Genomic DNA, 26294 nt, shown 5'->3' with positions numbered 1-26294 from the left:
AATACGGTGAGTGATTGATGGTTAAAATGCGATTTCTTGTCAAAAAATCAGTCACAAGAGTGAATCGATGAGATGGTGCATTATCATGCAATAAGCGCCAAATTCCTCCTTCGCGGTATTCAGGGCGAATTCGACAAATGCGATGCAACAAACGCTTCAAAACGCCAAGATAGAGAATTGAATTGACGGTTTGGTCCGTTAGCACGAGCTCCTTGTGGACAATTCCCTTGGAATCGTAAACACAAATGAGCATCGAGTCGATTTTTGACTTCCCAAACGCGATTTTTTGGGTGGTGGCTCGTCTGGGGCCTTCCATTCGGCACTTTAATGCTTAGTTTTAGATTCATGTTGGAAACACCACTGGGCGTATGGCAACATTTTCGTAATGTGGTGAAATTCGTTTCCATAAAAATTGTCAGAGTTTATAAAATCGATAGTTAATTTTTTAAATTTTGTTTGGTATATGGTCCGCCCTGTAGATAAGCAAGCCTTTGTAAAAATAATAAATTAAAAACGAGTTCAAGTATCTGTAAGGTTACATGCAAATCAATTTTATTTCACACATTATTAATATTATATTCATTTTCAATTAAAAAATACATAAATTATATAACTAAATATATCCCAATTATCGCATAGGTATTTTAAGTTAGTAGTAATTGTTAAAAAACAATACACACGCGCTTGTCGCATATACACATACAAAATGACTTCCCTACTTTAAATTACATTCAAAATATAATACACAAATACAACGTATGTTTGTACCAATCAACATAATAACCATTAATTAATAATTTCATATTCATGTATTACTCATAATTTTTTTGTTTAATTAATTCAAAGATCATCATGCAAATTTCCATTAAAATTAGTTCATTATTTTCCAGGTGTGTGTGTACTGTATGTATGTAAATATTTACATATGTATGTGTGTACGTCTATGTACCGTATATGTATGTATGTATGTATGTATGTATATCAGTCTAGCAATTCAAAAAGGTTTAGCATATGTTGGTTGAGTTCAATTACCGCCGAGCCGTGGGATACTGCATCTGAAAAGAGAAATGAAGAAACTAAAATAACTGCATGCAAGTCGTTAAACAACAACTGATTTTTACTTAAATAACAACAATTTTTTTTACTAATAATTATATATTGTACAAAATTTCAAAGTATCTCATGGTTATGAAAAAATTTCCATGAAATCTTATTTGCCTACCGCACGCAAATTTCCAGAAATAAGACCACCAACTCTGCCTCTTGACAAGAAGATCTTCATTAGTTTCCTCAGGTTGGCGCTTTTCGTGTTAAAAGTATTGTTTAGAAGACTAGCAAGGCAGGCTGCTGCCAAAAAGTTTATGCAATTTGTTCGTGTTATAAAATCTGAAAGGAGCTGCGCATGCCGCCCAGCTTAGTTTTCTTTTTTGTTTTTAGTATTCTTTAATGTTGGTTGCACGATTCTGCCAACACACCAGCACATGTACATGTGGACGGACATACTGAGATGCACTTTGTTGAATTTTCAGTTTTTATTTATTCCATTTGAAGTTTTTTTTTGCTTTCATATTTCATTGCTTTCAAGTTGGCTACTCGCGCGCGCGCGCGCACTTCATTTGGTATTCATTTTTAATTAGTCTAATATGTTTTACAGTTAAATATGCTCCAATAACTCAATGCATATATTATTTAAAAAAAAAAAAATGTTGTGGAATCATCGTCACTTGCCGCTTGCTCTCTTTTTATTATTCTTCGCGAGTCTATACTTTAAATAATGCACCTATGCATGCGCACACACACACACACACACCTGTACATGCTTTTTAGTGCACCGCTTCTTGGCTTACACTCACAGCAAGCAACTGGTTCCGCTTCCCCACACTCGCCAACAATTCCTTTACACATCGAATTCGTGCCCGCAGCTCAGCAACGTGTAATCCTTCACCACTCGTCCATCACCTGTAGTCCGTCGTTCGCCAGTCGTTGTCACGCAAATCACAAAATGCCACATTTTTTCAGCACAATTTTACGTTTTCGCGCCGCTGAACTCTTTTTGGCAGCGCGCAACACAATTGTGCCGCTATTGTTTTTCGTAAATGTCGGACTGAATGCACTAATTGTGGGCTGATGACCGCTTGAAGCGCCATTCAAGCCGGCCCCCATGCCACCACCACTTCCACCTGAATGGGCATTTGTCTGTTCAGTGCTTTCGCTGAGCATCAACTGATGACATTTTGTGGCCAAATACCGGAAAACGGAGGCCACATTCACATCTTCCTTCACGGAAGTACGTATGAGACGGCAATTTAATTGGCGCGCCAAAGTTTCCACCTCATCTGCGCTCACAACCGACTGTTCAATAAGATCAATTTTGTTTTGCACAATCACCGTTGGTATCTCATTGCATTCGTTTTCCACTTTGCGCTTCCAATCCCTGATTGCCTCGAAGGAGGCGCGATCTGTCGTGCTAAAGGTTAGCACGCACGCCTGTGCGCCGCGATAATAAGCTTTGGTTATGGCGTCGAACTCCTCTTGGCCGGCAGTATCCCACAGCATTATGCGCACGTCCTCGCCGTCGATTTCGATTTGTCGTTCCAGAAAGTCCACGCCAATCGTCTTTTTATAATCCTTAGTGAAAATGCCTTTGCAGTAGCGTTGAATCATCGATGATTTCCCCACACCGCCATTGCCCACAATCACCACCTTGATGGCGATTTCTATGTCGTCCTCGCGCATTATATCATAAGCGTTGGAGGGAGCCGTTGTTGATGTTTTTGTTTAAGCAGTGAGGTGATGTTATAAAACTGCCTACTCGCGTACTTCACACTGCAACAAAGTGAATGAGCGCTCGTTTAGTTTTCCGCTCAACACTCTTGCGAATGAGTAATTAAATTTACGAACGAACGAGATTTGCCTTTTATAATTACCAACAATGGGTAACGGTTATAGTTGAAGTTAAAACGCCGACATTGATTATAACAAGCAATTTTGAACGGTTATTTTATCGATGCTCGTTTTAATTGTTTTCAGACACCAATTAGCATTTGGTAATACCTGTGATGTATGGATGTTAGCAGATTTTTCAATATTCATTCACTTCCATGGATATTCATTAGGTTTCAACCAATTTATCTATTATTTGAAAAAGTGTTATGTTTAGTTTATGAGTAAGTTTTTCTATTTTATAAATCAATGTAATAATACGTGCATACATATATATTATTCCCGTTAGTTTTTGACTAATAGCTTGCAGGCGCGCATTTTTCATTCACTTTCTATTAAATGATTTCTCTGCACTTTCAACTTCGTACACCAGCAGCAACAACAACTAAGCCAGTGCATTCATGTTACTCTTCATATTCATACGCATACATACATACATATGCGCATCAAAAATAAAACAATTAACCAATAAACTAAATAACTAACTACCAACACGCAATGCCACTAAAGTTGTTAATCATCAGGGGCAGCAGTAAAAGTTTCCAACATCACAGCGTCTTGCCAGCAACGACAGCCTATCAGTTTTGCTTACTAAAGCACTCCACCAAGCTCCGAATGCACATAATCACAATCATTAATGTTCAATAACCAGCATTGCTAATGCATAGGCTATCTTAGATGGCAGTGCGGTTAACATAATTCCGATTACGATTTGGCAGCTTCGCTCATGCAACAGTCAGCGGTTGATGGTAGGTGTTTCCAAGTGTTTAAGTTACTTGTTGCCACAAGAAAAACGTATAATTATACCCAATGCATGAATGCAGTTGGACACTGCTCGACCTAGAAGCGAAGCACTGGCGGAGAGTGAGGCTAGTGTCAAAATTTGTACTCGTATACCAGTCATATTCGTTAGCGTGCAATTATAACTTTGTTGGATTAGCTTTTGTTTGTTACAGCGCTAAGAATCCTATGCATTTACTTATATACGTTTAAATATCAGTTTTGAGAGAAAATAAATCCATTATTTTTGGCCAAAATTTTTGCGCGAATGGTTTAACACTGTTTTATTGTCGATCTGTGATTTTATCGACATTTGCGACATTTTCTTTAACATCAAATGTCACCTTAACAACGAGCATAAACTTGAAATTGTTTGATCGATACTTTACGAGATATCGGTCTCTACAGCCACCTATCGAGAAAGTAATGGTTTTCTTTTTCCCATAAATTAACATAAAGCGTATTTGAAAAGAGCCACCTAGATTTCAAAAGTGCATAATTTCCGCGATGGAGAGAACAATAAAATAGTGCCGATCGTGGTACCGCTACTTTGCTCTCAGCAGAATCCCTGTGTGTGTGGCGTCGCACTTGGGGAAATTATTCGTGTGTTGTTTGTGAAATTTATTCTCCTTCTTGCACTCATTCTCTCATCTCTCTCATGCAACTGCACCGATGGGGCGTCACGCACTCTCTAATGGACGCAATGTTGTTTCTATCATTCTTGAATAATTCTTGGACGGTACCTTTTTTACTATATATCATCTTTGACAAGAAATACAAAAAAAAAAAAAAACAACCAGTGCCATGAGCACAATTGTAACAGCGGCAATAGAAAGACTTCTCGACTGGCATCCAATCAAATTAGTAGTAGGAAACTCAATCAAAACATCTGCACTAAGTCTGATGACTGAACAATTATCACAAAGGCTTTTTGGCCACAGTAACATAAAGGACATAAACGGTCCGACTACGTTATTCCACAAGTGAACTTTGGCAAGAGGCCTGATTTCGTAATAGAACATTTTGGCTGGTAGAAGAGTTTAGAATCCGATACGCATACACGCATACAATTTCTTTACAGATGGATGCAAAATGACGGAAGAAGTAAGATCGGCTGTCTTCAGCCCACAGTTTGAGCTCCAAAAGCTTTTCGGGCTTCATAATCACTATAGGTGCTTTCCATTTCAATTCAACCGGGCTATTCGGGTCATGTTCTTCGATCTCGATATAACACATATCGCACCCTAAATACAAAAGGGTCACAACTCAAAATTTTCCACACTCGAGCTTGACTTGTTTACAGTAGCACAGAAAACAAACTATGTGACATATCACGCTGAAATTTGCCATGTAAGCTTATAACAGTCCTACCAAAAAACAAAAAATTTATTTTTGCCATATGTCATCCGCGGACCGTTTTATTGATAACGTCTCGTTCATATTTGAGCAGAACGTACATTTTGAGTTGTGACCCTTTTGTATTTAGGGTGCGATATGTGTTGCTCTCTGGTCAAAATAATTAGATACGTATTTTTTTGTTCGCCCGAAAAAAATTTGTTTCAAGATTTATAGCCAATTTGGTTTTTCGGCTCAAAATCGATTTTTTTTAAAGGGTCATAACTTAGTCAAAAATGAACCGATTTTAATAATTTTGGGTTCAAAATGATCGTCATTACTTACACGGGCGATTTCATGTAGAAACAATTGCAAAAAAGTAGTTGAACTTTTTTTATTTTGCAAAAACCCAAAAGTGCGAAACAAGTTTTTTACTCAAAAATTCATTACTCAGAAACAACTCATTTTAGCTACTGGGCGTTCAGCTCAATTAAAGTTTGAGATGTCCTTTTGATTTGGAAAAAGTTAAAAAAAAATATACACTTTTTGAAATATTGAATTTCGTAAAAATTTCAAATTTTTTTTTTTTGCAAAATAAAAAATTTTCAACTACGTTTTTGCAATTGTTTCTACATGAAGTTACTTTTGCAAGTAATGACGATCATTTTGAACCCAGAATCATTAAAATCGGTTCATTTTTGACTAAGTTATGAGCATTTAAAAAAAAAAATTTCTTATATAATTAAAAAAATCGATTTTGAGCCGAAAAACAAAATTGGCAATAAATCTTGAAACAATTTTTTTTCGGGCGAACAAAAAAATACGTGTCTCATTATTTTGACCAGAGAGCAACATATTTGAGTTATATCGAAATCGAAGAACATGACCCGAATAGCCCGGTTGAATTGAAATGGAAAGCATCTATAGCGTATTTCAAGCTGAGATCTATGCTGTAACCAAAGCAGCTGAATTAGCGTTGGAATTTACTCCCCTCGACAATCGCAGAAACATCTTCATCGATAGTCAAACTACTAAATATCTCTCTGCCAGAATAGACAGGTCATAATTTATTAGGTAGCAAGGCACAAGGGAATAGAAGGAAATGAGAGAGTTGAAAGCTTGCTAAGGCAGGTACACTCTTGCCCAGAATCAGTACGGCGAACATATATCCTCACAAATAGTTTTAAACCATTTGCGCAAAAATAATGAATTTCGCTTTCCCCAAACGAATATAATAAAAATCATCCTAAGAGACATGAGGGGTAGACCGATTCAATCGAAACGGACCTATGGCTATACTACGTTCATACGCGCATCCATCTGTTCTTGTACATATACATATTTACATTCATTTGCTTGTGAGTGTTTAATTGTTAAATTCCATTTTTTATGGTTGTTATTCAAAGACAAATTAGAAAGTTGAAAACTTCTGCAATAACAAGTTCCACAAGAATGCCATTGTTCTTCACTAACGAATTTCGACTGACTTCAACAGCTTCTCTTCCGTAACAGCTTTTCATTGATCGGAAGATGCAATTGTGCATACATATGTATGTATGTATGCAAATATATACGCGTACATATGCATGTGTGGAGGTAGCATTGCTCTAGGATATACATACATACATACGTATATGCATACTTAAATTTCTTTAGCTATTCGGGAAACATTCGATTTTTTAATACTGCTCCATTTTTTTAATTTTTTTTTTTGCTGAGCATGCAATTTAAACCTCGCGGTAAAATGGATGCCAGTGCATTTGAGACAAACATTTCCGTATTACATTTATTATGTGTGTTGTTGTAGGTGAAACATTACGAGTGAGAGCAAGTTGACATGAAACACTCAATTAAGATGCTACACAATTAATGAAGCCGCCACACATGAGCTTGGGAATTAAGTGCAAACACAGAAACGTTCACACAAATGAGCTGATTTCTCAAATATGTTGGGAAGTTTTATGTAAATACATATGTATGTGAATATATACATACATGTGCATATGTAAGTTGGTGCAAATGTATGTATGTACAAAAATTTGCATGTAGTTATTTACATTTTTAGGTCTGCACATGGACAAAGGCAATTTTGTGTGTGAGTTTGTGCAAGCACCTTATGTATGTATGCATATGTGTATGTAGATCAGCGCTCATAGGTGTCCCATTAAGAGCACTTATTTTGAACTTAGCCTCATTTGGTGACTGATATAGCGTCTTTCAAGCTGAGATCTACGTTATAGACAAAGCAGCAAAAACGATAAGACCGATGGGTTTACCTTCAGCAAACGTAGTCGCGATCAGCGATCAAGACTCTGACCTCAACGCGCATCAATTCAAGATGTGTTAAAGAATGCAGGAGATCGCTGTCGCTTATCCAACAACACAACCCCACTCTTTGTTGGGTTCTCGGGCACTCTGGAGCGGTAGGAATTGAAAGGGCAGATAAGTGTGCTTGGAAAGGCTCTGAGTTTGACTTTCAGCGAGTGGTAGCGGACATAAGCATTCCTCTAATGAACTATACACTGCGATTGACTTGAGAATAGAAAGCGGTCTCTGACTACTAACTGCCGGGTCTCCAAAGCGCTCTGGCCTAAACTGAATCTTAAAAGAACAAAATGTCTGCTTGGATTCAACAGATCAACTATCAACGCCCTCACAGGTGTTATAACGGGTCCACTGCACTATTGACACTCTCGCCAGTAGAATGGGTGTACCTCACGATGACTTCTGCAGTAGCTGTAGCCAAATATCTTGGCGAGTATTTCTTTGAAGAGCTGAGAAATTGGCAAAATGTCTCACTGGAGGGACTAGTTAGCTTGCTAAAAAGATCCAAGTGATTTAAGCAACTTACTTATGCAAGACAAGCAACCTGGCTAACCTCACCTTACCTAGACTCATTTAGTTTTGTGTCAGCGTAGTTGTTTGACAGTTGACATGTTTGGATGTTGAGATTTAATAAGAGATAATTACTTGGATGCGGCCTCCGTAGTCTAGCGTAAGTGCACTAGCCTGCTATCTCAGAGGTTGTGGGTTCGAATCCCACGTAAAACACGGTCCTCGCACTTTTCCAAATTTACCTACTTCCCGTGGTTCAAAACAAAAAAAAACTCAAAAACAAGGAGAAAAACAAAACTTGGATGCACAAAATATAGAAATTCTGAAAATCCACAACCGAAATTGGAAAGGTTTTGCGGCAATGTTTCGAAAATATCTTTAATAATTGTCCACTAAAATCATACGAGTTCACGCACCTGCTTTTCTTTCTTTTTCTTTTGAGGTATTTTTATATGCAACTGCATAGTTGAAGAACAATTCCTGAACTAAATGTAAGATTCGGGAAGCTCCTGATAAAATTAAGGCAACACAATGCAAAAATGTTGTCGAATATTTCGGTAAACACGCCAACAAATGTCATCGCTTCTTGCAGACCGTTTATCGAATAATTCGTGCCATTTACAATTCTCATAACTAAAATATTTTTTATAACGAAGACATCAGAGCCTTTCAAATAAACGCTAAATTTTTCTTATCAAATTTAAATTTTTTCTTCCAGAAATTCCCTTAAGTAAATACGAGGGTTGCATTTTATATTTCTGGTCTTGTGTACTTCTAGTATTGTCTGGCGACATCTGGCCTTGTCCTTGGAAAGTTTGACATATTTTTCCATAAGCGCATTCAGAACGTTTTGATGTGTGCGCCATATTAGTGTTGTTTACAATGACTTTAAAAATTCATCTCTGCAAAAAATTTCTTCTTAACCCAAGAACATTTTCATGCATTTATTTTTCACAATTTAGACGTAGACTAACAAGACAAGAATACATGAATGAACTTAAAGCATTATGCAGTAAAAAAGCTCCATTCTTAAGCATCGTAAAAAACTAGAACAATGGATTTTCTCGTTGTCGCTGTTCACTCACTGACGAATCCCGGGAAGTTCATCAAAATTCAGTTGTGCAAGAACCTCAATCACACAGCGCGAGATTGAGGCATCCATGGGCATTGGTATGACGAGCATCAATGAAATTTTGCATGATCACCTTGTGGTAAACGTGTGTTCGAGTAAGATCCCACACAATTAAAAAATGACCCTTGTCAAGTGCTTCGAAAATTTGTTCAAACGAATGCAAAACTGTATCGATCATCATGGAGAATATTTTGAAAAACAATGTAACCCTTTTTAAACCATTAATGTTCATTTCTTCATTGTTAGGCCAGAAGTAGGCAAAACTGAGAGGCTCAGGCTGCAGGCTTCACCTCACTTACGGGCACACAAGCATCCTTAGAAACTTTGGACTCATCCCCTTGACGACTGATCAGTGTAGCGCCTCGCTTAGTCCAAGCGGAACATGCTCCACTCACATTCCATCAAGGGAAGAGTGGACGTAGTGCAGCATTTAGAAACAGGACTTGGTGAACCTATTCACGGATGACTTGAAATTAGATGGAAGGGCTTGTGGGGGAGTATTCTGTGAGAAGTAAATCAACTCAAATTCGGGTTACTGGACCACTGTTCCATAGATAGCCGTAATCAAAGAAGCAACTGACTGGCTGCCACACTTGTGTAATAACTGTAACAGTAAATATCTAAATAGCTACTCCGACAGGAGCGGCAATCAGGACCCAAGGCTCGATTATGCCGCACTCGAAACTGGTCAGGGATTACTTGACTTCACTTTCGATCGCATCCGAATTCCTTGAAGTGAAGCTCATCTGGGTACCTGGGCATAGCCACATTGCAGGGAACTGCGAGGCGGATGAGCTGACTAGACAAGGAACCTGTGAAGTGGTTTCCCCGCGAAAGGGATCCCCCTGACTACCTGCTATCTGCTCCTGGAGAGGTGAGCTTCACGTCAATTCAGCGAACCCTTATCGGGTACAATAACTTGTAAGGTTGCGGAGGTGCTCGAGGAATCGTCCGAGGTTAACTAAATCTTAGCTCACGAATTTCCTGGGAGTCCGCGAGATATACATGTTGTGAGACTCGAAATTACGTCGAGCCCTTTTTGCGTCAGCAGTTTGAATGTGGAATCATCTCAGCGCATTTTCCTTAACTGCCCTGCTTTCGCGGGGCTAAAACTTAGGCATCTTGGCTTTAATTTCTTTGCTACACCTGCTGATATAGCAGGTCATAATATTAAAAACCCGATGAACTTCATCAGCAGCCTGAAACGGTTTACACAACTGTAACTGAGTTATCGTTCGGTCGCCATCCACAAATACTCAAAAAATGCCAAAGCATAAAATTATAATACTATTTCGCAAAAATATGTTCATAGCACAAGTTTAAGCTTTTACATAAGTAGGAAGATTTTTAAATTGCCATTCTTTGTTTTTTTTTTATATTTTTTTGTTTTTTTTTATGGCATTCGCAATTTTGGAAGATACTCTAAAATTTCTATACAAAAGAAGCTGTAAATTTCTTACATAAATATGTACGAAAATACATATGCCCATGTGCAAATGCGTTTTACACTTTATTCTACATTCCTCATCCATTCGTTCTTTACTTAAATTAAATTTAAGCTTAAATAATTTTCGCATCGCTGGTTTTATTAACGGTCTCGACATTGACTTGCTTACTATGTGTTTGACACGCGCCACTTCGCACGAGTTAGAAATGGGCGCTTCCACGCAAATATTTTCGGAACCTGTTTGCCTCTTCAATCCATCGCCACAGCACATTCCGCAGTTCAGCTCTTTTTTAGCAGCAAAGGCGCCTACTTTTATTATATTATTTATTTTTATTTATATAAAGGGTGGTTAAATTTTAAGGACCGATGTTGAAAGTGAACCACACCTAAACGTCAAGTTTTTTTCTGCATTTCATTTGACATTTTTCAATTTCAGATTAACTCAATTTGAACCATAGAAAGATACACAATCAAGCAACGCGTTAAAGTTATTCAACCTTATTATAAAAACGGGCGTTCAAATCAAAATGCATATCACGCACTTCGTGAAGAAAATTATCTTCAGTGATGAGGCACATTTTCACCTCAGTGGATTCGTCAATACTCGTAAGCAGAATGCCGCATTTGCGCGAAAAACCTATGCCCCACAAAGAGTGACTGTTTGGTGCGGTTTATGGACCGGCGGCATCATTGGGCCGTATTTTTTCCAAAATAGTGGTCGCTATCGTGAGATGATAACGAACTTTTTATGGCCCGAATTGGAAGATATGGATGTGAACAATATGTGGTTTCAACAGGACGGTGCCACTTGTCACACAGCTAACGAAACAGTGGCACTTTTGCGCGAAAAATTTGTTGGCTGACTAATCTCACGTCGCGGCGATGTCAATCGGCCGCCAAGATCATGTGATTTCACACCGTTGGACTTCTTTCTTTGGAGTTATTTCAAAGAAAAGGTGTACGTCAATAAGCCAGCAACAATTCAAGAGCTAAAGGATGAGATAATTCGGCACATTAACGACATAGAACCTCAATTATGCCTCAGCGTCATCGAAAATTGGGACCATCGGATGGAGGTGTGCCAGCGAGGCCGCGGCGACCATTTTCACGATATTTTGTTCTATACGTAATTGAATCATACCAGTATTATCATAATAAAGAGAAATGACAATAATTTCCTAAAAAAATTTTATTTTATTCAAAATTAACACCGGCCCTTGAAACTTAACCAACCTTTATTTCACTATTCAAACTAGTTTGCGGAAAACGAAATCCATCATTTTTTACATTATATTTTTGTGTAAAATATTTCCGCAAATGGCTTAAAATTGTTTAAGGGGGATTTTTAGCTCTTGAGCGATGCTACGACTACTAACATGCCGGTCAACTTCGATTAGTAGTAGTAGTAGTATTTATTGCAAATAAAATAAAATTAATCGGGTGGCGCAAAATTAACCATTCAACTTTTTACTAAAAAAAAAATATTTTGAATGACGGAAATCTTTATTTTGACCCTTACGTGCTCCATTGCTTGTATGTTTGTATGCTGCAGCTGTCTAGCTCACAAGTGTCAAATATGATTGCCGTAGGACGACATTTGCAAATATTATAAATCTTTCCATAATTGATTAATTTTGCGCCACCTGTTACAAAATTTGAAATTTACTTATTGTAATAGTAAGAAAAAAAAATATTTACAATAATTTAACGACAAAGGCATGAGCCGTCTGTCGATTTATTTTTCGTGGAAAACAATTATTCGGTTTACGGTTTTTAAAACCAGTTAAACTCTTTTAGTAAGTAATCTCTGTATCTAGAGGCATATCTAATGAAACGCAAAAGTTTATCCCAATGATCATTTTCCCCAACGAGAATCTCAATCAGTTGTGAATCATTTAAGGTAAATTTTCCGAAAAAGACTTTTCTATATTCTCTTAATATTGGACAGTGCGCCAGGAAATGTGCTATGTTTTCAAGCTCGCCTAAATAACACATTGAGCAAGTTTTATTTTCTGTGTCAAATCTGTTGTTATTTAAAATGACCATGTCACTTCTAGCTCTCATTATCCACATGCTTGATTCTATATCATATTTTTTTATAAATCAGACCTGTTAACCAAACTAATTCCTTATAAAGAGTGATTTTTTAAGAGCTATAGGAAAGTTTTTCAAAAAAACATATGTAAAATTCAGAAAAATGCATGAAATTTTTATTTAAATCGATAGTACAGTCCATATAATTTAATGTTTCAAGATTATTTCATGCAAATGTTGACCGCGACTGCGCTTCAAATGGTCCATCCGCTTAGTCCAATTTTGGCATACTCTTTCCAATGTTTCAGCCGGTATCTCACATATAAATGCTTAAATGTTGTCTTCCAATGCGTTAATTGAAGCAGGCTTGTCTGAATAGACATGAGCTTTAACATAGCCCCACAAAAAATAATCTAAAGGCGTTATATCGCACGTTCTGGGTGGCCAATTGACAGGTCTCGAACGTGAAATAAAATGTTCACCGAACTCGCCTCTCAACAAGTCCATTGTTACGCGTGCTGTGTGGCATGTGGCACCGTCTTGCTGAAACCACATGTCATGCAAGTCAAGCTCTTGCATTTTGAGCAAAAAAAAAAGTTGGATATGATTTCACGGTAGCGCTCACCATTCACAGATACGTTACGATTCGCAGCATCTTTGAAGAAGTACGGTCCAATGATACCTCCAGCCCATAAAGCGCACCAAACTGTGACCTTTTCTGGTTACATTCTTCTGGCTGATCTTCACTCCAAAATCGACAATTCTGCTTATTTACGTACCCATTGATCCGAAAATGAGCTTCGTCGCTGCACACAATTTTTCGATAAAAAAGTGGATCTTTGGCCAACTTTCCAAGAGCCCATTCACCAAAAATTCTACGTTGCGGTAGGTCGTTCAATTCTTGCACCAGCTGTATTTCGAAAAGGCTTCACCCCTAAATCCTTTCGCAAAATGTTCCACATTGTTGAGTAACAGAGGTCCAATTGCTGCGAACGGCGACGAATCGATAATTGATGTCATCATTAACACTGGCCGAAATAGCTGCGATATTTTCTTCAGTTCGCACTCTACGTAAGCGTGTTGGTGGTTTGATGTCCAATAATGTAAATTTGGTTCTAAATTTAGCCACAATAGCTCGAATAGCCGCTTCAGTGGGTCGATTAAACTGACCATAAAATGGAAGAAGCGTGCGATAAACTTTCTTAACAGAACACGCATTTTTATAATAAAATTCAATGATTTGCAAGCGTTGTTCATTTGTAAGACGATTCATGGTTAAATTATAGACCAAACTGAAGATGTTTGACAGTGAAACAAAACACGAAACGTGCGTCAGCTGTTTAAACCAACTGTTTAAAAAGATAATAGCTAAAAAATTCCACGTTATGTCCTACTAGTACTTAAGGCATTTTGTATGCACACATTCATCCTTGCTTGGCTGTGGTTTGTTAAAAGCAATTTTGCATCTTCTATCCAGCTTTCTAATTGTATGTTATCTGTTCGCCAAATGACATCGTTTTTACTAAAAAAGTTCTTAATAAGGGGGTATTCTAGTGTAGAAATTCGAAAAAATCGTTTTTTTTTATATTCTCAAAGCTTAACCTTTCAATAATGTGTTCTTAAAAGGATTGGTTAACATTTTAATTATTTCCAGAGATATTGCTATTTTAGTGTCACGACTTCTAAACTGGCTCGGCTGGAACGCCACAGGGCGTAATTGCCACCCAAAACTTTAAACGCGTTTTTCTCGAAACTAGTTTTATATTTCAAAATGTTTACCTTGATTTCTCAGGTTCTACTTAACCGATTTACGTGAAATTTGGTGTGAGCCTTCTCAATATATATATCTATCTACTATTATTATAAACAAAATAAAATTCTTACTATTTTTAAAAAATTCCGAAAAGTAACAAAAAGTAGTAAATAAATTTATAATTTTTTTGGGCAGCCGTAATTTGGCCAAAAAAAAATTTGTATCGACTTTTTTATAGTGAGTGCGATAGCAGCATTCATCAAGATTATTAATCTTTTTTATTTTTTTGTTTCAGATTATTAGAACGCTTGCAATCGGGGTAGGTGAGGCGCGCCATTTTTTGTTAAAATAATTTTCTTGCTGCCGGTTTCCAAAAGAAGTATGTATAGTATGTTGGCATATGTGATGGAGGGTTCAGAACTCGCTTTACAAAATACTTTTGCAATATATCAACTTCTTCAAACCACCCAAAACCCCACACCTGTGCTGCGTATGATTGTATTGAACGACAAAGTGCAAGAAAAAGTTTCCATTTAGCATCAATTGAAATTTTTTCCTCTTTTAAATGACAAGTTCACGAAGTATTAATAACATTTTTTGCTACAGCTGTTCTGTTTTCAACATGATTTTGTTAAATTCATCTGAGGTGTTATTTCAACTCCCAAGTAAGTACATCGAGAAACAGTCTGTATATTTTCCTTACTGTAATGCCACTTCTCCTCAACTTCGATTATTTCTGTGATTTTATCGACATTTTCGATATAACCGATCAAAAATCCCTTAACAGAATCGACGAAACCAAAATTGCACCTATTAGCTGTTACAGTATCGGCACCATAAACACCATTCATAATTTCAGCGGTCTTGCTTGCATTTTCGGCTTTATCAAAGAAAAACTGTAAAATGCAACGAATTTTCTCTTTGTTGGCGGTGTGATTGATATTTGATTCACTTTCCATTAAAATAACCAAACAAAATTAGCTTCTGTCGTTAAATTCAAAAGTATCACTTTCAACAGTTTTGTACCGGATTAGTTGAGGATTCAAAAATGATGTCGATCTTAAGATTAGAAGGGGTAGCATTCTTGCCGATAGTACCGAGATTATGTGCAAGTATAATATAATATAATACTATATAATATACATTTACATATGTACATAGTATGAATATGTATAAATACATATACGAAATTAAATTTTTTGTTTTCTTTTCTTTTTTCTTCATTATTGTAGAGTGGCACTTCGTTAGAGCGAGTTTCATTGCCACCAGTTACATATATGTACATATGTATGTATGATATGTATGGATGGATGTGGTTAGAGTGTTCGGCGTAGGCCATTTTATTTTCATTATTGTTGTTATTGCAATTCACCAACAAACTCGTTGGTTGGTATGTGCGTACTCAGTGCTTCTAGTTTCTATTTTTATTCCTCTTGGGTGTTTTTGTGGCTATTCTTTGCTTCCCACTTCTCTAGCATATTTTTTTATTTTATTATTTCCTTGTTTCCTATTGCTGTATGCTTGATCACTTCTCCTACTTCTGTGCGCCGCTGTGGTTTACACTTGTCTCATCATATTCAATTTGTTATTGTATTGTTATTACTCTTGCCACTGCTATTTTGTGATAGTGTCTTATAATATTTTCTCCTATTTTTATAATTTATCTATTTGTTGGAGCCATTTTGCTGTGTGGCTTTTATGATTGTTGTGCTTATTGTCACTCTTAGTAGGTTTTACTGGCCTATTCCGCACTTGCCTACACCACTGGGCTGATAATTAAGGTCGTCGCGGCACACTAAGAAAGAGGCTAAGCAGATTGGCCCGCTTGTAGCGTAGACGTTGTTGCTGGCGCTGAGAGTATGGCATTTAATGTACCCCTTGTGTCCGTTAATTAAAGGTAAATCTCCGCATCTGGGCATTAATATATGTATGTATGTATGTGTGTATGCATGTATACTTGCATAAATGGTTAGATTTCAATGTTTCTAGATCAACCTTTCTTGCAATAACTGTCTTCGAATCTTACTTTTTTGTTTATTCTTACTTTTTTGTTGTTAAAAATGACCTTAAGAAGTAAATGGATGTTCATACATTCATATAGAAGGCGGAATTAATACACTTAAATTATTGACGTTGCTCGGGCGCAATATTTGACTTATCGGAATTATCAGTTTTTGCGAAATATTAAAGAATTTGGTAAATTCGTATTATGAAGCATATTTTACTATTTGTGGACATTGAGCCGATATATAGGTTGTTAAAAATATAATGTAAACTATTTAAGGAGTTAATAGTATGTACAGTTATGATGAGACTTCTATTAAGATACTTGGTTTATTCAGGCACCAGAATTAACATCGATAATAATGTCAACTTTGAAATCCTGTGGAAAATCGCTCTTGCCGACAAGTGCTACTTTGAACTGAGTGGCCAGCTGAGTAGTAAAATCTTCTCTCGACGAATAAAACTACCACTTTATAAGTCTCTCATGTCCGTCCTATTGCATGGCGCAGAAGCTTGGACAATGACAACATTCGATGAGGCGTCCCTTGGAGAAAGATTCTGTGGAAGGTTTTTGGACCTTTGCACGTTGGTCACAGCGAGTATCGTAGGCGATGGATCATTGGGCTATAGGAGCTTTAACACGGCATAAACATAGCGCAGCGGATAAAAATCTAGTGGCTTCGTTAGCCGAGTCATGTCATGCGAATGGATACAAACGCTGCGGCTCTAAAAGTATTCGATACAGCTGGTAGTGGCAGAGGAAGAGGAAGGCTTCTTTGCATTGAAAAGATCAGGCGGATAAAGACTTGGTTTCACTTGGTATTTATTATAAGATGGTAGATAATTTCATGATCCGTTTAATCAATACAATTTGTAACTACTTTTTCCAATAAATCTGCAAATCTGGCCGTATGATATCAAGGGTGGCTTGAATATTGCAATAAATCGATCGTTAAGCGCGCTGTATGGCAAGTTGCGCCGTGTTGTTGGAACCAAATGTCGCCGATGCTTAACTGATTAATTTTTGGAAACAAAAATACAACCAGCATGGCTCGATTGTGCTCGCCATTCACCGTAACGGCAGCTCCTTCCTCATTTTGAAAGAAATATGTAAGTACCGATGATGTCGCCAGTGCTCTATGAACTTCGAGAACAGATTTATTTTTTCTAATACGAGTATACATTTTTCAAAATAAATTTCAACAATTTGAACGCATTGTTCTGGCGATTCATCATGACTTGCCAAATCTTACTGAACAGAAATTTCAATACAGTTTACCATACTCAGCTGTCAAACCATAGTTATCGATATCGATAGTTCTCATGCAGCTAAAAAAACACCCAATATATGGGTACATACATACATTTGTATATGTTTATACGAATCGTGCAAGAACTCTGGGTGGCGTTGTTGCAAAAGTGCGAAGTCATTTGCACTCCGAAATTCCTAGTAATACGCCATTGAGATTTCACTGTTTTCTCGTGCTTGCGAAAGTGTTTTTTCTTTAATTCTACACGCACTTATTGAAAATACATGCACCAAGTTTGAGCGAGTTTTATTAAGTTGCTGTCGAGATGCACGCTCTTACTCAAAAGTGGGTGTGACACCGCCCATTGCTTATAAAAACACTGAAAGAGCATTCATTCCTACACTCCCACTCATTCAGGACAAATTGTTTAAAACCCCCCTCGCATTGCGTAAAAATATACCAAGTTGCATTTTGCATTCATGGTTTTCCAGAAGATTCAGACCAAACAAACGAGAAAAAATGTTTTATTGACCCACAACGTACAATTACTTAATTACGCTGTTTTATATAGAAGTAGTAAAACTGAATAATATAAATGATTGCAATTCACTCAAATTAGCATTTATGTATTTTTGGGAATGATTCTGTTGCATTCACATTCGCCACTGAGTGCTTTTCTTCTATTCAATAACACACTAAAGACATTTAATTGAAATTTTTCAATTCTTTTGAAAAGTGGCTTTTACGCAGTATTTGTAATCAAACAATCGTGTTTCTGAAATTAATTATGGGTGAATTAAATCTCCGTTGATTGAATCTTTTTCCAGCTCTAGTGTGCATGTATGTACATATGTGCTTATTCAAGGAAAAAAAATGTTTTAACCGTTACTCTTTGAGGATTTGTAGCTGCAGTTTGCATTGAAACAGAAACTTGAAGAAAATCGATATAGACCTGAACGTAGGGGTAAATATGTACAGTGGTCACACAATTTATTCGTACACTCACAGTTTATAAACAGATATACCTGATACTTAGCTCGATTTATAAAAATTCTGTTATTGGACATATTCGTAAAAATAACATTTTTATTAAATATTTAGTGAAAAACACTTTCAAATTCATTTTTGGAATTAGAGAACTTAAGGCAATAACGAAATAAGGCACAATTTCAATAAGGCAAAAATGTTATTCGTACATAGTCATATAAAGAAGTTATTATTAAAAAAATTATAGAAAAAACGAGTATTTAGTACTTTGTTGGGCCGCCTTTAGCTTTAATAACCAAACGTCGATGCATACTTTTTATCAATACCTTGGTTTCATTATCTGCCATTTTCTTCCACTCAACACTTAAAGCGGTGATTGAGGTGGAGTTTTAAGCTGCTTACAGTGGTAATTAAGCCATTCTTGCACGAGATAAGATGAGAGTTTTGGGTCATTGTCTTATAGAAACAAGAACCCTTAAGCATCCAGTCCAAGTTTAACGACACCATCATGCAAGTTATTCTTCAAAATATTTAAATAGAGATGTTAATTCATTTTATCATCAATAAAAACCATTTTTCCTTCTCCAAATGCAACTATGCATCCCAAACCACTGCATTCCTTCATCCATGCCTAACGGTGGGAATACGATTTTTTCATTCAGTTCTGTATTTTCTTTTCGCCAAACTTTTGGCGGGTCATCTGATCCGAAAACATTCAATTTTGACTTATCGTTGAAAATGACGTTTTTCTAAAAATAATATGCCTCATTTATGTAGCGTTTGGCGAACTCTAATCTCTTCTTTCTGTTAATATCTGAAATGTAGAGCTTGCGGCGTGCCACTCTACCACATCAGCGTTGTACAGACAATTACCGACTGTTTATGGGCTTACTTTTTTATGCAGAGACTCTAGAATATTTCGTCTTAGTATCGTGAAGGTTGTTTTTGGATTTTGCGCGACTGATGCGCCTTCCGGCTTGATGGTGATTAGCTTCCAATTTACCAGTATTAACGTAATTAGCATTAAAACTTTACACCGTAGAATGCGATTTGCCAATTTCTTTGCAATTCATTAAGAATGTAGCATTCTTACAATGACCCAAAAGAAATATTTTGTCACAGCAAATATCATATTTTGCGCAAAGCTAAAGTTTTTTACTTACTACGCAGGGTGTACGAATAAATTGTGTGACCACTGTATGTTTGTCATAGAGAATGCAGTACGCACGAGTGGCGAAAGCAGCCCTTTGTACTGGAAGCAGATTTGCTAAATGATGACCTTTGGAACAAAGCAAAAAAAGTGATTCCGATGTGACGCAAAATGTAAAAGCCAAAAAAAATCGAAACTGCAAAAATACTTTAGACTCAGGGTGAACTTTTTCTCTTGTAAGGTGGTACGGTTTATACGTATATGTATGTATGTACGTACAATATTTTTTATTTTTTATCAATCTGTCTAACAGCATCTTTCTGCGTTAAATCTCGGGTGTTTATTATATGACGGAAATGCAAAAGACCGCCATTGACAAAACAAAATCAATTTCAAAAATCAACGCGTTTCTTGTGTCACTTGAAATCTGCGCTTTATTGTACTAAAAGTCAATACAACTGCAAACTCGATTTCTTTTTAAGTTTGAAATTTTGTTGCAAATGAAAATTTGTTGAACTTTTTTTTAACTTCCAGGAAAATTAACTACGACTATATTTAAAAAACAAAAAATTAAAATAAAATTTGAAACAAATAAATTACGAGTATCACAACTGATCAGTAAGTTCTTTTATTTAACGCAGACTCGTATACGATTAACATAGAAACCGTGGTTTTAGCCATGATTCTGCGCCAGCATAGTACAGCAGAATACGTAACGATTGGCCTGGCTAGAGCTATGTGTACCCAGAATACCACAGCAGATCTCAGACACACATATCCCCTGAATATCAGCAAAGATTCTAATTGTGGAGTCACTTATGTCCAGACCCACTTTGATCTTTGTTTATGATTAGAACGACTTAACGTTTTGATATGTATGTTGGTGCACAATAAGAGGGCTGCCCAGTAAAGCTGTTTACTCTTTAGCATCAAGAATATCATACTGATTGGTCATAAACTTCTTGCCAGCGCATAGCCATCTTTCCCCGTCCTTTGAAGTATGGGGGGGATGTGGCCAGCAAGCGCTAAAACTCTTATAGGAGCCCTCATAAACTTGTCTCCCCCGACTTAAGAACCTTCGGATGCACACCATCTGGGCTGGGCAACTTTAAAAGAAAATATAGTTTTTAGAAAAGTGGATTTAGCAATTTTTCACTCTAAGCTGGTGAGCTCCTCCTCGTATTTGTGCCAAGTGCGTCTTGATGTTATTCCACAAAATGGGGAGACCTACAATTGTATGCCGCCTCCGAACGGCAGATAGTTTTTTAAAAGGAAGTTTTTCATAGCAGAAATACACTCGGAGGTGTGGCATTGCCTGCCAAAGCGCGACAGCTTTTAAAAAAACTTTTTTATCGTTTGATGTTTCATGTCCGGGGGTTCGATGGTTCGGTGGTCCATAATGAAGGTACAAGAAAATACTACTCAAATCTTATTATATGGGAATTATCTAGCCAGTTTTGGTACATTATAATTTTTTTTTTTTTGGACATGGTCTATTATTGTTAGCGCATCCTGAAGACTCTACATATGGATATCATTGCAAAAAACGATCGGAACTATCGGAAAAACAATTTCTGCATTTTAAGGACAACACTTTTTGACATTAGGTCAGAGCATTGTGTAAAGGAGTAAAATAAATGATTATTTTAATAGACAATAATTTAAAAATGGACGAAATATTATAAATTGAGAGCGTTAGTGATTTTGGCTCACGTACATGCACGTTCACGAGTAGCATTTAAAAAATTACCCATATTCAAGTACATTTTTCTCATGTTTAAGCTCGTCCGCCACAATCCCGTAGGTTCAAATATCCGTGCATGAAAGAGCAAAATTATAGAAATAGTTTTTTCTGCAATGGCAAGCCTCCGAGTGTATTTTTGCCATAAAAAAGCTTCTCATAAAAAGCCATTTACCGTTCGGAGGCGGAATACAACTGTAGGTCTCTCCATTTTGTGAAATAACATCAAGACGCAAAAAAAATACTCATAATGCTGCAGATTCATTTAAGGGGTTAATGGTAGTTAGAATCTTCCAAAAAATTTTTTTTTTTGCAATTTCTTAAAGTATAATATCTTAAAAATATTGTGTGAAAATTTGAAGTGAATCCCACAAATACTTTTCGTGTTATTCAACAATTAACAAAGAGCGCTCCGGAGCGTTCGAGAGCAAATAGGGTAGAATGCTACATAACATAGGCAACAGCAAATCGATATTTTGGAAGCTGCTATGACGGCTGAAAAACTATTATATGGTCCAGGAATAGATGGCACAGTGTAAGTAATTAAACAATTCGTATAACTCTACATAAATCGATAGCAAAACTTTTAATGCGTTTTTCTCAAAACTATGTTTTTTGAACTGGTGATCACTGTAACTTATAAGCCGCTTGGTAGATTTCATTTCGATTTTGTGCCTGATCGAAGGATTTTTTTTCCAAAAATTTCGATTTTTTTAAACAATTAATTGTCAGTTTTTTTTTTCGAAAATCTGAGAAATATTTCCTGAGGCCGCCATATTGTTAATTTTGAAAAACAAAAAACAGCGATAACTTTTACAATTATTAACTTTTTTTGTTGAAATTTTGCTCAAGTCAAGTCGAAACATAATGTATTAATGCTATGTTTTTATTTTTGTAAAATAAAGCAAACAAAAATGATTTAAAATCATAATTTTTTCGGGTCTCTGACTACCCCTAACCCCTTATACTTGCATCTTTGAATTCACTCAAAGTTACTTGATTATTTCAAAATTTCTTTAACTCATAATTACTAACTGAAATCAAGACATTTTTATTTTCTTTAAAGTAATGCCGTAAAATTTACGATTTGGCAGACTGTTCCGCGTTACATATGTATGAAGCGAATCAAATTTCGCCAAAGTGCAGTGGGACAACAATTTTATTTCGCCCACTTATTTTGCCGCTGGGAATGCAAATTTATATGAAATGCTGAGCACTTTGGGTCTTGAACTTTTAAAGCCGCCTTTTTTTCTATGTGAATGAAATACATTTTTTGGATGAAAAATAGTTGATTTCGTATGTAACTTTGTTCAATTTTTTACGCGGCATCCTTACTTATTTTACTACCAAAACACACACCTGCCGCAACGAAAAAATGCTACGAAATTATCTTTATGTACTTTTAAATTTACCTATTCATCTACAGGGTCCGGCACTCGAAGTGTAACCAACGTCAGGCCGCTCGCACAGCTGATGTACGTGCATCAGCTGTCTGTTAATTGACTTTATGACAGTCCAGAGTATTGATTACAAGCGCGCGGAAGCATTTTGCCGAGAGTAAATGCGAAAAAAGAAAATCAGAAAATCATTGCTCGTCACAATGATACTGGTAGCATCGCGAAATGTCACGAAAGTGGTCATCAGAAGACGGCAACGTCACATGAAATGGTTCAAAAAGTGAAGAAGCGACTGGAGCGAAATCCCCGACGAAGTGCCAATCAAATGGCGAAAGAATTGAAAATATCTGACCGTAGCATCCGCCGCATACTGAATATTGATCTCAAAGACAAGCCTTACAAATTCCAAAAGGCGCAGGATCGCCCACCAAAGCAACAACAAGTCAGACCTGAGAGAGCGAAGGAGTTGCTTCGCTTGACCGAAAGTGGTCAATTTCCGAAGATTGTGTTTTCTGATGAGAAGATTTTTCTAATTGAGTAATTCGTAAACTCCCAAAGCGATAGTTCTTATTTGACCGACTGTTCATACGAGAATTTGAGTTATCGATTGGTCACCAGGAGGCAGCATCCGCCACAGGTAATAGTTTGGGGCGCTGTAACCGCAAATGGGCGCTCTCCAATCGTTTTCATCGAGCCTGGCGTCAAGGTAAATGCGTAATTTTATCGGAAAAGTATTCTGGAGGTTGCTTTGAAGCCGTGGGCAGACAAACATTTCCATGGACAGACCATGGACGTTTCAACAGGGCGCGGCACTGCGAGACGGCACCATCTTACAAACTTCGAGTGAACCAAGAATGGTTAAAAAATAACGTTCCGAACTTCATAACATCCACACAATGACTCTCAAATTCACCAGACGCGAATCCGATGGATTATTCTTCTTGGGCCACTTTGGAGAGCAAGGTACGAACTAAAAGATTCACCAGTCTCGAGGCGCTGAAAAAAGCCATTGCCCGCGAGTGGGCCAAAATACCTGCAAGTCACAATAGAGGAGTTTGCGATTCGTTTCTGGACCGTCTCAAGGCCATAGTCAAGGCAAAAGGTGGTCATATCGAGTAAAAGTAAATTGATTCTTAATTTTGTATTACTTTCACACATTTCTTACTTTAAATTGAATAAAAGTAATTTTCCCAAATAAATGTATGTCCTTTTTAATTGGTTACACATCAGGTGCCGGACCCTGTATTTTCCTTTGCTCCGCTTCAATCTTTTTGCAGTGTTGCATCGTCTATAAACGGTACTCAATGAGTTACACATTTTTCTCTAAATCTAAGTTTGGCTACTACTCAGCCTTTTCGCCATTGCAGCAAAATTTCGCAGATTCCAGCATTGCGTGTGTGGTAGTAATTGTGTTCATTGTATGTATGCACACATGTACAAACATTAATTGGATTTTGGTGGTACGATTTCATTAGCGCATAAGACGATTGCCACTAAAGCCCTCGCCTCACAACCAGCAACCAGCCAACCAACCACTAGCCAGCCAGCATATAACGACTGCTCTGGTGTGGTTTAGTTAGACCAGCAAACACCTGTTCTTAATCGCTCCTTGACGGAGCTGCATATGTACATACATACATACATAACTGCTGCTGATGATCGCCGTGGCCTGTTCAACAAAGCATTTTAATCTTGTTTCATTCCAAAGGCATTTGTGGATCGCTGATTATGGCCGGTTGTTGCATGCAATACGAGTATTTGATTGCAGTTGATTACTGACATCGCCACCGCCTTTCCTAAAACTACTTTTAATCTAAGTTAGTACATACGAGTATTATTAGTCATTGTTTGCTCTGCACTCGCTTGTCAACCCACCTATCCACATTTCTCTAGCATAAATCAATTATGAAGAAATGGCTCGGAGAATGTAAAGTTAATTCTAATTAATGTGAGCACACTTATACATATATACTCGCATATACATATGTACGTGCATATGCGTGTATATTAGCATTAGAAATTAGTTGAAATATAGTAGACACCGCTAACTGTAGTTTACCACAATTTCTTAACCATCTCAAATGAGCAACGGCTTCATCGCCGGCAAAGCTGTGAAAACATATATACGAGAATGTGTGTGTGTATCATATTTAAATCGCAGAGATCTTTTCTTTCAGCGCCACCATTCGCTTTTTTAGCTTTTTTCGCGTATTCAATTCATGTTTGATGCCGATCTTATTCGATGCCTATATACAGATGTATTCAGATATTGCGTATACTCGTATGCAGATAAAACCTACGATTACAGATATGCGCATATCTACACGTACAAATATATGTATATACTCTGCCTTAAAGAAAAGTTAGGATTTTCTCATCTTTTTCTCAAAACAAAAATGTTGCAAAACTACAAAATCCACGCTGTGAATGACTTTGGTGTTAGCGCTATTGCGCTTTGGTTAACTTAGTTGTTGCTGCAGGTTTCTGTTGCACTATGTCAAGAAATCAATTTCGTTCCGTTCTCACATATTTTAAGTTTCATTAATGCGTTTCTTCTGCTTTTTTTTTTTGTTGTTTTTTTTTTTTTTGTTTAATTTGTTTTTCCTACACTTTGATTTACATACTCTGCATGCATTTGCTGCATACTCTGACTCAGTGAAAGTCTCACAGTACTCGTATACACTTATCACTTCACTTCATATTTTCATGTCATATTTTCCCTATGGATGTACTAAACGAAACATACATATACAAACATATGTATTTAAGAACATATTATCTACGGTGTATGCATGTGTGTGCATGTGAGTTTATCCGCTTTTCCAATTGCGCTTGCGGGCGCGTTAAGATCTTCCTTTGCCGTTTGAGTACGTGCGCTTACACTCGAAGGTTGGTTGCGACTGCGCTCACCCAATTTCCGTTGCGGCCACCTTGGTATTTGGCCACAAAGCAGTCTGTCGTTTCTCACCAAACCTGGCTTAAAAGAAGCCAGTGTTGTTTCTTTATTTTTAAGCCAAGAGGCTATGGCTAAATGTCAACAAACGTAAAAATATTCTTTTAAAAAATGTTGCATGAGGAAATAGGCTCTCACAGCATAGTCTCAAAGACATTCATTTTTATAAGAGAAAAAACATTTATTGATCATACTTAATTAATTTATTTGCTTTTTATTATTATTTATAAATTATCTAATGCCAATGAGTGCTGGGAGAAACTCATTGTAGAATTGAAATTGTGAAGAATGGCAAGATTCTACCTAACTGTGATACACCAACAGACGGCGTAAGCCAATGTCGAAAATTTATTGTATACACTCAACTCTCTTTTTACACGATTTTGAAATAACACGGCTCAGTAATCAATTGTTTTACACGAAATTTTCGTTCTTGCACGAATCTCAAAATAAAAAAAGTTTTTTTTTAAACAAAACACAATAAAAGGATGTCTTATCAAGCTTAAAAGTGTTCGTGTAAGGGCAATAAGTACATAAGTCCAGTTTCGTCTTT

At 36.9% G+C, this 26294-nt stretch overlaps 1 protein-coding gene across 4 annotated transcripts; it reads right to left on the bottom strand.

Moving 5' to 3' along the window:
• Positions 1 to 535: 535 nt before the first annotated feature.
• LOC128864814 (ras-related protein Rab-23) lies at positions 536 to 25741 on the bottom strand. 4 transcript variants are annotated; one of them, XM_054104573.1, is made up of 3 exons: positions 25413 to 25741; positions 1223 to 3177; positions 536 to 1055 (listed from the first exon to the last, which is right to left on the bottom strand). In XM_054104573.1, the coding sequence occupies exon 2, from the start codon at positions 2734 to 2736 to the stop codon at positions 1996 to 1998; it is 741 nt and encodes a 246-aa protein (XP_053960548.1). In that variant the 5' UTR covers positions 2737 to 3177; positions 25413 to 25741; the 3' UTR covers positions 536 to 1055; positions 1223 to 1995. The 4 variants fall into 4 exon arrangements, with proteins under 4 accessions (XP_053960548.1, XP_053960564.1, XP_053960553.1 ...); XM_054104589.1 differs by having other exon boundaries at positions 1854 to 3177; XM_054104578.1 differs by having other exon boundaries at positions 1223 to 3132.
• Positions 25742 to 26294: the final 553 nt, after the last annotated feature.

Source organism: Anastrepha ludens, chromosome 2, assembly GCF_028408465.1.
Source record: "Anastrepha ludens isolate Willacy chromosome 2, idAnaLude1.1, whole genome shotgun sequence".
NCBI lineage: Eukaryota > Metazoa > Arthropoda > Insecta > Diptera > Tephritidae > Anastrepha > Anastrepha ludens.
Note: the sequence above shows the minus strand (reverse complement) of the source record. Positions and strands in the feature narration are given on the sequence as shown.

Bases quoted from the DNA above. Each gene is read 5' to 3' on its own strand.
- LOC128864814 (XM_054104573.1), bottom strand. From the start codon at position 2,736: ATGCGCGAGGACGACATAGAAATCGCCATCAAGGTGGTGATTGTGGGC.